This window comes from Habropoda laboriosa, unplaced genomic scaffold, assembly GCF_001263275.1.
Source record: "Habropoda laboriosa isolate 0110345459 unplaced genomic scaffold, ASM126327v1 scaffold32, whole genome shotgun sequence".
Classification (NCBI taxonomy): domain Eukaryota; kingdom Metazoa; phylum Arthropoda; class Insecta; order Hymenoptera; family Apidae; genus Habropoda; species Habropoda laboriosa.
This window is the reverse complement of record NW_017100135.1, coordinates 377,465-388,873: the sequence shown is the minus strand read 5'-3', so window position 1 is coordinate 388,873 and position 11,409 is coordinate 377,465. Positions and strand designations below refer to the sequence as shown.

At 25.8% G+C, this 11,409-nt stretch overlaps 2 protein-coding genes across 2 annotated transcripts; one reads left to right on the top strand and one right to left on the bottom strand.

Moving 5' to 3' along the window:
- Nucleotides 1-197: 197 nt before the first annotated feature.
- Nucleotides 198-1,302, top strand: LOC108578639 (multifunctional methyltransferase subunit TRM112-like protein). The gene is made up of 3 exons (XM_017942009.1): nt 198-275; nt 460-561; nt 1,108-1,302. The coding sequence occupies exons 1-3, from the start codon at nt 198-200 to the stop codon at nt 1,300-1,302; spliced, it is 375 nt and encodes a 124-aa protein (XP_017797498.1).
- A 2,824-nt stretch (nt 1,303-4,126) lies between these two features.
- Nucleotides 4,127-10,915, bottom strand: LOC108578486. The gene is made up of 11 exons (XM_017941837.1): nt 10,812-10,915; nt 10,358-10,502; nt 10,025-10,147; nt 8,267-8,466; nt 7,107-7,316; nt 5,592-5,760; nt 5,447-5,516; nt 5,213-5,372; nt 4,956-5,093; nt 4,755-4,868; nt 4,127-4,349 (listed from the first exon to the last, which is right to left on the bottom strand). The coding sequence occupies exons 1-11, from the start codon at nt 10,883-10,885 to the stop codon at nt 4,127-4,129; spliced, it is 1,626 nt and encodes a 541-aa protein (XP_017797326.1). The 5' UTR covers nt 10,886-10,915.
- Nucleotides 10,916-11,409: the final 494 nt, after the last annotated feature.

The following is an 11,409-nucleotide window of genomic DNA, read 5'->3' as shown; positions in this document are numbered from 1 at the left end:
AATTATTAAATTATCTTTATGATAAAATGTAATCGCGTTAAATTGTGTCTCAAATTTCAGGCACGCAGAAGTTAGTAAAAGCCGGCATCAAGAATAGCGTGCCATGCACACGTAACACAAGATCTCGACAAACGAAATTATAATTTTTTTCAAATTGTTTCAATTAACAATATATTCGGATAATATTAAGAAGAAAAATGAAACTTTTAACGCATAATATGTTGACTTCAAAATGCTTGAAAGGTGTAACTGTTGGATATCCTCTAGGAATTGTTGTAAGTTTTACATTTATTAAGTTTTGAGGTTAATTTCGGTACACATTGATTTGATTTCTTTTTAATTTTGACTTATTCATGTAAAGCATCATTATGTTAAATGATTTAATTTATAAATACAAAGAGTGAATTTGATTAAATAATTCTATTAGTAACAAAAAGGGCGTTCTATATTATCTTGTAGGCAAAGGATATTAAAGTGTCAGAGGTAGATTTTAATTCAGAATTTATTGCAAGGATAATTCCAAAACTTGATTGGGCTACACTTTGGAAAGCTGCAGAAAGTGTAAGTTATTTATTATTTTCCTTAAACTTAACTATCACAATTATTTAAATGTGCATAAAATAAAAAAGATAATTTTGTGCAGTCAATTTACAAATTCTATTTAAAGTAATATATTTATATATAACATATTTATTGTTATAACCTTTATCATATTGGACATCATGTTAAATCTCATATATAGGAAAGTAAAACAATATATTGAGTTTAAAGTAATTTATTTTTTGTTCAGTTTTTCAACAAGCACATGTGAAAATAAAAATATTTTTAATGTTTTTCTTAGATCCATATGATGAAGGTTGAAATTTGAGATTAATATACAAGCTGTCCTACAAAATGTGGCCATAAATTTATAAACTTCTCTTGAACTTTGCATAAGATTGTTTTAGATGAAAATTGAAGTACATTTAACTTTATATTTTCTTTCATAAAATGGAATGTTTTTTTATCTACATCTTGTCTAGGATATAGCAGTTACTCTTTATTTTGTACATAGAACATTTTTTTGACATTAAAGAACAAACACTAATAATATAACTGTTAATACAGATAGGACATGTTGGAGAATTGCCACAAACTTTGATTCAAGATTTTGAAACAAATGAAGAATTTTTAAAAAAGGTTCATCATGTTTTACTTGAAGTTGAAGTTATTAATGGAGATCTATTATGCCCAGAATCTGGTAGAAAATTCCCTATTAATGATGGTATACCAAATATGCTCTTAAATGAGGATGAAGTTTAAGTTCTGATATTACAGTAAACAAATTAAATGCTATATGTATTTCTTTCTTACAAGTAGTAGATATTTATATGTTGTACATAAAGTGTTTATTCCTTTTTATGTTATATACAATTTGGTTTTATACTTTTATTATAATTAATACAAAATATGATATACTATAAAATGAATAATTAAAAGTTAATTACATAGCAGTTAAAATAAATAATGCATTAAGTAAATCAAATTTAATTGTTTATCATCGTAGACTATTTAGTGATTATATGATGTATGTCAGTACTTAATATTTTATAGAATGATATAATAGAAAAATAATATGTACTTTGTTATTATGTATATCAAAAAATGGTTATATAAGTTATAAAGCTCTGTCAATAAATTACTGCACAAGAAGAATAGATTACGGATACCTTTATTGTACAGATATGTGTAAATACAATGAAATACAATTTTTGCATTCTGTGATATTCAGCATACACCATCTGCATTATATCATATTTATATTGCTAGTTATGGATTGTTTTAATTCATTTTAAAGTTTATTAATTGTTTAGTTTAAAATATCTAGGACGAAATTCTTAGATCTAAGTATGACCCTTGAATAAGGGTGAATATGATTTTTGACATTGTTACAAGACTATATTAAACACAAAATAATTCTGAGAATATCTAAATATATAGATTTTTTATGTATTCACATTGCATAAAATCTGTTAAAAATAGTTTTGTTTCTGCAAATAAAATAGCGTGTATATGAGAAAAATCGCTTGGAACTTGAAATCTTAATTGTGAAATAGGGTAACTCCGTTAATATTAACATTATTGTTTGAATATATAGCAAATATCTTATGTTATATAATATAACAAAAAACCCATAGTAGATCAACAAATCCCATATGATAAAATACATTTATTATTTTAGTGATAGCACAATTTTACTAACATTTATTGCATACAACCTCCTATAACATCTAATTCATATCTATGTAACTTAAAAAGAATAATAGAAACACTTTTCCTTCATATTATGTTTCATAAACTAGTATCTTAAAAAATGAATTTTTTGGATGGAAGAGTTTTGATAGAAACAAATTTGGCATTTTCATATTGACTAATAGTCACACCACAGCAATACATCCCATATACAAACTCTGAATTACTATATACCTTACACGGAATATGATATTTAAGTCATTATATTTGACAAAATGTGTTTCACACAGAAATATGAAATTACAATAATTAGCTAATTGAAGAATTCATTTATTTCATTTAATGTTACTCTTCTGTTTACGTGGCAATACTCAAAATATAGTCAAAATAGATTATTTTATCCCTCCTAGTTTCTTCACAAGTCAAAAAGCTATAAAAATAGCTCTCAACTAATGTTTCAGCCACAGCCCATCTGTTATTAATTTTTATTCACATATTAGATTTTCTCAAAGGCAGGATTATTCTGAATTAAGCTATGAAAATACTTCTGTACATTCATTTAACTATAGCACATATAAAGTTTTTTCTTGTTTAGTTTATCATTAGAAACCCTATTTTGGTTATGGCCTATATTGTATGTAATAATTACCAGGGAGTTTGCATCATGGATATGCAAATTTGTATTTCATATCGTTTTCAATTGTTAATACGATTTAAAATGTATATAGTTTACAAAACTAATAACTTTCCAAATGTTTGTCACATAATTAAATTTCTTCACACCTTATATTACTTCCAGATATTTGATAATACTGAATATATTGGCTGTAGATTTATGATTTTGATTATAAATCTTACAGTTAACACTTTTTAGACAAACTCAAGAATTCCTTTTATACCTTGCACTATACACATAAATATAATAATACAACTTTAATAAAAGTGTACGGTAATATAATTCGTAAAACATTAAAATGTTGAACATTTTAAAATATCTGTAAATTATATTATCATAAAAAACCACTGATACAAACTATATAATGAAATATTTTAACTTTGTATTCAAGGTTTAAATATTTCAACACTTCATTTTCTTAAATAAAACAGAGATACTGTACCACAGATAGTTAAAATGTAATTAATACTATAAAATATTTGATCATAGAATAGATCATTACTACTATTACACATATTAATGTTGCACTTGAATTAAAATAATTAGAAACTTCATTCACATTTGCAAAGAAGTTTGTCATGTCCAAATACGACGTCAAGAATATTTAATAAATAATCAAAACTTTTTTAAATCATTTTGTGAATATTTAGAAATTTGGTCATATTTATGTACACATTAAAAATGACAAGATATGTCATAAATGGAAGCATTATGATTTTTTCAAATTGATAATGCATACTAGAATATAATAATGATATATTTTTTTAAATCATTTAAAGTATGTATATGTACGTAAATTTGAACACTTCTTTGCACATTCTGTCATTATTATATCTTGCTTGCTACATTGTAGACATTTTACCGAATTTATCGTTTATATTGAGAGTAATCTCTTCTAATAAACAGAAAAATCATTAACTTGTAACAAAACAAACAAATATTTATCAATATAACTTCAAACATATAACGAATATAATATAGAATCTAACAATAATCATTTATTTAAACTGATGTTATTTTTGGAAGCTCTCATTTAACATATAAAAAATTAATGTTTATAAAAATGAATTTACTAATATTCAATTACTTATTTGTAACTAAAACATTGCGTAATTTATATAAAAAAATTAAATAAGAGAAAATATATTTTACATAAAATTAAAACAAGTTTCCTTATTAACAAACATAGAAATTGACAAAAAAACAGTTACACATGTTTCATTTACCACGACTTTCCATATTAGAAACATTTCTTTGCGAATAAATAGATCCTCGAGTTAATTCCCTCTGTGGACCTTTCCTTAATTCTGAATTAGGTTCCTTAGCAACACAACGATTTCCAGAAAGCAAATTTATATCATGTCCATTTGCTATTGTTTTGCTGTATATCTCTTTAGTCAACAAATTTGGATCAGGTCCTGACCATGGTGCATAATCAGGTCTGAAAAATTCGTAATAACAATAATTCTAATTATTATTCATTATAGTTGTACAGTAAACAAATTCAATTTATTAACCCATTTGCAACGGATAACAAGAGTGCGACAAAGACTTACTGATCGTTTTTAGCGACGACGTACTGTTATATCAAAACTTTACTGGTCATTTTAAAAAATAACATACTAGTATGTCAAAACCTTACTAACCTCTTTCACGTATAATTTCGTGAAATTCTTAAGTAAATTTAGAAACCTCTATTTGCTACAATCACATAAATTATAACAAGTAAATATTATATATACATATTACCTTACTATACAATGTACTATTTCAACATCTCAGATAAGTATAACATATGTATGACAATTGCCGTTACAAATAAGTTAAGAAACAAAATTTATCTTACAAAAGTAAATCATTATTGGCTCCTTTTGGTAAATCAGGATTTGGTCCAACAGGTTTTGTTAAATATGGAGACTTATACTCATTGTCTTCTGTAGTACTAGTTCCTCGAGAAACTCTAAAAATATTAGTGAATACTATAATTTTTATTTCTTTAAATGCGAAAAATATAACCATGATGAAGCATAACAAAATTTTATCTTACTTTGGTATCTCTATTTTATTTTTAGATCGTTTAGATTTTTCCGAATCTGCATCCTTAACTATTTTTTTAATTGGTGAGGCAGTTAATTTTACAGCTTCAGTTACTGGTGGACTATCTTTTCTTTCATCACTTCTACTGCTGCAAATGTTCTATATTAGTTATATGGTAGGACCTTATATTTCCATAATATACAATTTTTCTGGAATCACTATTACACAAACAAAAGAAGCTAGTTTCTCTATTTAAAAATATAATACCTTTGACTGCTTGATGTACATAATGGTCTTGTAGCTTCTTCTGTAACCATGATGTTTAGTATATGTATTGCTTTTTCTTCATCATAATCAACACTATCCATAGCAAGCATTATTACTCTTTCTGGCACTGACTTATACTTTTCCATTAAACGCACTTTCACTGATAAATTACAGTTTAAAAATTAAAACATTGATATTAATATTTTAAAAAACTTGCCAACTAAACCTTTTTACTTTTATTTTTTTCTTCTAAGCTTTTCATACGTGGTGGAGGGGTAGGTGCAGTTTGTTGTTCATTCTTTATCTGCAAAAATTAATTGTTAGTTATTTTTTAAATAACGGATATTGAGTAAATATATAAAATAATTTAATATATTACTCGTTCCTCCTCTTTTCTTTTTATCAGTGATTTAGGAGCAGTTGGATTTCGTTTTTCATAACCCAAATCAATCAATTTTTCAGAAGCTTTCTGAACATTGTTATCACTTTGTTCCAAAATATCAAGTAACATAGTTTCCTCTACTTTTGGAAATACATTTTTCAGGTACCTGTGCACGTATTTTTTTAGTGTGTAAGATTTATTACAGATATTTAATGTTGTACCAAGTACATACATATATATATAAGGACACAGTCTACAGTATAAGAATGAATATTGTGCAACTGATAATATATTCATAAATAAATTAGAAAAAATATTATGCAAATTAAAACAAATTGAATATTAAAATAAACTTATTTTTGGCAACTAGAAACTAAAATTCACATAAAATGCAACTTGTAACAATTTACATGGTATGCACATGTGACAGATAACTTGACAATTTAAAATGTATAATGTTATTACAAATTTACTAAAATTAATTTAAATATACAGAGGTTTTATATAGTACGATGACAATATACTTCAACTGCATACAGAATATTAATATTTTAAATTATAGTACACATGCACATACTGCCATGCTCAAACCACATTATTGTTCAATAAATGAGTTCTCTACTGCATGCACATTATATTTGTACTTTAAAAAATTTCTGATTTTAAACTTTACATTTTAGTAATAATTAAATCATTGAAATTTAGTTTTTTTAATTTATACATGTAATATTTAAAGTAAATTTTTAAGAAACTCATTTATTATTATAAAGTTTCTTATTACAATAAACATACAACAAATTAACGAAGAACATAAACTTCCTTCTGCTACTAAAAACTGAACAAAAACATACATTGATGATATAAAACTGAAACCAACCTATCTATGATGTGTAAATTTTACACTATCCAACATGTGGTGTACTGTAAACCAGGAAGAAACTGAAATGAAAAATGAATCTCAAATGACAACACTGTGTATAAAAAAATCAAATAAAAGTTGTAAATGTAAAAAATAAGAAAAAGAAAAAACTTTTTAACAAAAAGAAAATATTCACTGGCCCTTTGATATCGTTATTTGAAAACTACTTAATACAAATTTATCTACTACACAGGATGTAAATTCTGACAACATATTACAACATTTTACATTCTCATAATGACTGCAATATTATCATTTATGAAATTATACTTTTCAAATTTTGACACATTGCAGATAAAAGAATTTGTAATTTCTACATGTATACTGTATAAAATAAAGAAAAAACTGTGAAGTTGCTTATAAATTAAAAATATTTAATTATATAAATAATCTGCAATGTGTACTAATACATGCTATTACTACACAGCATTGTATGATCATATACATAAAATATATCAGATATTCAATACAAATCAACACTCATAGTGTTCTCTCTTAATATCTGATATATTTTTTGGCAACTATCACAAAGTACAATATCAACATCTAGCATCCATATTGGGTGAAATTGAAATTATAAGTATGGGAAGAACCTAAGTTTCATTTTTGGGGAGTTAGGGGCTGGCCGGGCCCCACGAGGTGGACTCAATGTTAGAGCTGCATGTATAGCATGAGGTGGTAATCGCCATCTTGGTATTGCATAGTTTGAATGCACTCCCACAGGTGTGCATGGTCCTGGAGCACAAAGGGGATTCTTTTCCACTTGCAGAGCACTGACTACCAATGCTGCTCTGTTATGGTATCTGAAAGACATCAGCTACCACCTTAGCACTATGATTGATACAGTGTTAACAAAACTCATTGAAAAAAAAGTAATGTTTAATCAACATAAATGTAACTAAATATACAAGAAAGCATTGCTTTGTGTGTTTGTTAATATGTTCTGCATTTAACAATTTATATTAATAAAAGTAAAGGAATAGATTAATTAAAATTTGTTTTAAAAATAATACATAGTAACATAAATAAAGACTTCAATGTATGTACACACAGCCTCCCATACAACAAGGACAATCTATATATTTAAAATGATTGGAGATAAACAAAATTAATAATAATAGATACTACATACTCCTATATTACTTTTATGCATCTTTATGCATTGGAGCATATGAAAAATACAACTAAACCTTTTTTTAATGGAATTCTATATATTTTCAGATGAACTACTCAGTGCAATTTTATATCCTCTAAAGAAGTATTATGATATTTAAAGTTATTAGTTTGTTAGTTATTTCACTTTTAAATTTGCTCTTACTTTCAATAACATATGTAAAACAATGCATATAAGGGTGCTGATACATAAAAATAATTAAACAAATTTAAAATTGAAAATTTTTAATTGAAATAATTTATTTTAAATTAACAGTTTTAAAACAAATATATTAACATTTTTTTACAAAAGGTAAAAAGCTATATTACCTAGTTCACTTAAAAATATATTGCATTTATATAGAGTTTCACTGAAAAAGAATGTGCAATTGCCCTTTTCAGTTATACCAATGCATAAAAGTGATATAGAAGTATACAGAGTCTAATACCATTACCTTATAATACTTTTTCTTTTTATTTCTAACCACTTTAAAAACATACCTTATTTCAGTTGTATGGAGCACTCTGTATGTACATATATGTGTACGTACACATGCACCCACACACACATACACATTATAAATATATGTCTAAGACTCACTTTTTTAAAAGAAGTCTAATATGAGTGTCAGAAACTGTTGGAAACATAGCATTGATTTTAGCAACTTGCATCTCAGCATCTGAATTCTGTGTTAAACTTGTTTCCATATTCTTTACTGGAGTTGGTGATGCTAATGTCATGTCCCCAAGCCTGTTTGTCATTGCGCTAACTGATTTCAGTGATAATGGAGTTTTCAGGTCCTATACAAATCATTTTCTTTAGGTACTGTTAAGTCTTTTGCATGTTTGATATTTAATAATAAATAAATACTTGAAAAATAGGTATGTAATACATGGATCATTTAATAAGTTTTTAAAAGAAAATGCAAAAAATTTCTATTTATCATATAAAGAATTGTCACAGAGTCACTAATTCCATTGTGTAATATTTCATATACAGCTGTTTGAACAGAAGTATCATCATGTTTTATATTATCTTCATATTATATGAATATTTATTGATTAAAGAAAATGCTATTGAGCTATAATTAAATGTTTTGTTACAAAAAGTTGGTCAACAATAGATATTCATACCAATATGAAAAATATTTTGGAAAACTTTAGTCCTTTATATTTAAATATATTTAAATGAACTGCTTAATTTGAACATGGTTGGGAAAGCCCAGAAAAAGAGCCACACAGTGAGCACCCAAACACTATAACAATGTCAGAACTTCTTGGAAAAGTCCACAATACAATTTTAAAGGAACGTTGGGTAAAAATCCCTAAAATTTCTAAACTTCTGATTCCAAATGAACAGACATTTTACATTTTGACCAAAGAATCAGATATGAAAAAGCTCTCTACAAGATGGAGATATTTGCACCATTTTAAAAAGAACAAAATGGACTATGTGTATTGTTTTATAAGTACTAATGGAACTTGGGTCCACTATTATACATTGGAAACTATAAACAATGGGAAATTCTTTCTTCTCTATAAAAAAAAGAAAGGAGTAATGACAGTAAAGTCAGTTGTAAAATTAATGATATTGATTTTCTAGATGCTAAAAGAATGCTTTTAATAAATTACCTTCTAAAAGATTGAAAAATTATAGAAGAGTCTTTTGCTGATTTTCTGAATCAATTGGATAAAAATATTCATGCAAATAGACTAGGTTTGGTGAATAAAAAAGTTATCTTTCACCAACACAGTAAACATTTGCACACAAATATGATTTTGATGGTAAAAATGAACAAAATGAAGTACAACTTCTTGCCACATCTACCTCACTCACCAAATTTAGCTGCAACTGATTTCCATCTATACCCATAATTAAAAAAATTTTTTGGTAGACAGAGATTTTCATCAGGCAATAAAGTAAAATGTCAGTCAAACAATATTTTGTGGATTTTGATGAATTGATTTGTTATGATTACTTTGAAACATTATTAAACCTAACATATTAATGTTCAAAGAGATTATATTAAACAACAAAAATTTTTCTATTTCATTGTAAAAACATTTTAAATGAATTTTTTAAAAATAATGAAAATTAATTAATAAAATTATGAAAAACTTATTTTTATATAATGTATTGTACAATCTACATTCGTAGTAATTTTAGTACAAATCATTTAATATAAATCATTGAATAGTTAGTAAATATATTATGTAATCATCTTGTTTATATTAATTTGGTTCCCATAAAAAATATTGGTAAAGGAAAAAGTTACTAAGAAACTGATAAACCAAAATATGATGTTGCTGTAAATTCAGTATCATAATATCAAATGATATACAATTGTAAGTTACCTACCTGTAAACTAGGAGGTAAAAATGCAAGTTGTGGATTATGATACGGAGACGGTGTTGGATAAATTTGTGGAGCTCTGTGAGCTCCTGCATAACCTAAATGTCCACCACCTCCATTTCCTCCAGTCTATTATTTTGGTGTACATATTATGTTTTATCCAAATGCAGCATGTGCATATGACAAGAATACATATATTGGAAGTGCAATTATAAATACTTTCATACGTGCATGAGTGCAATTTTAAAACATCCTAATATTTTTTTACATATAAGACTGGATGTATTCAGTATATAATAATTAAACAAAATTAACACATAACAGGAATTATTTACTGACCTGCATGGTTATATCTTGGGAAGTTATAGTTGTAGCAGAACTCAGTGCCATTGAATTTTGCGATTGAATATACTGAGAATACTGCCAATATCTTACTCTTGGATCTTCCCATGTTGTTGTACGATTAAAATGATTTATAAAATATCTAAAAACCATTTGTTCAAATTAATGTGTGAAATAACCGATAATTACAATGTTGTTATTTATTGTGATATACAATATTTTTGATTATTATATCATGTATTCAAAAATATACGGAAAATAACATTTGGTAAAAGATAATTATGTTTATCGATACCTTTTACTAGTTTTTATACAAGAGATTGAACGACAAAATAAATCATCATTGCGTAACATTAGCCATTTATAATAAATAAATATTTCAATCAACAGCATTTGTTTTTTTCAACTTTAGTTAACAGAATTAAATGAGTTTCTATAAAAATTTACATACGGACGACCACTTCGAATATCATATCTGCATTCCCAACCGGGTGGCAATTGACTCCTGTCACTTTCTTCAGCCATCTTTACGTATTTTGATAATTCGAAGTAAGCTCTTCCGTTTGCCTATTTACTCTTACGGTTAGAATTAAATTTAATTAAACCAAAATACGTATTTATTAAAACTAATAATTTTAACATAAATTCTTCTCTTTATTATTTGTCAAATATATAAATTTAATGCAATGTTAATATTATTGTATGTAAAAGTTTCTTAATCATTGTAATATTGACCAATAAGAAAAAGTCTACGTTATGTATCTATAGATGAAATATAACATATAAAAATAATTTATAATTTAATTAAATTGTTTTTTTTTACATTAATCTTTGATTCTTTATAAATCCTTAATATAGTATTTTTTATTACATACAGTAACTTTTTGATCTATTTAGTCTTCAAAAGGCATAGTATCCATTTGGTGTCAATTTTTTGGGATGAAATATTCAATGACAGATTGCAGTTTTAAGTATATTCTACTTCTTCAACTACAAATTTATTTCATTACATCTTCTAATTTAATTACTATAGCACTTATTTTGTAAAA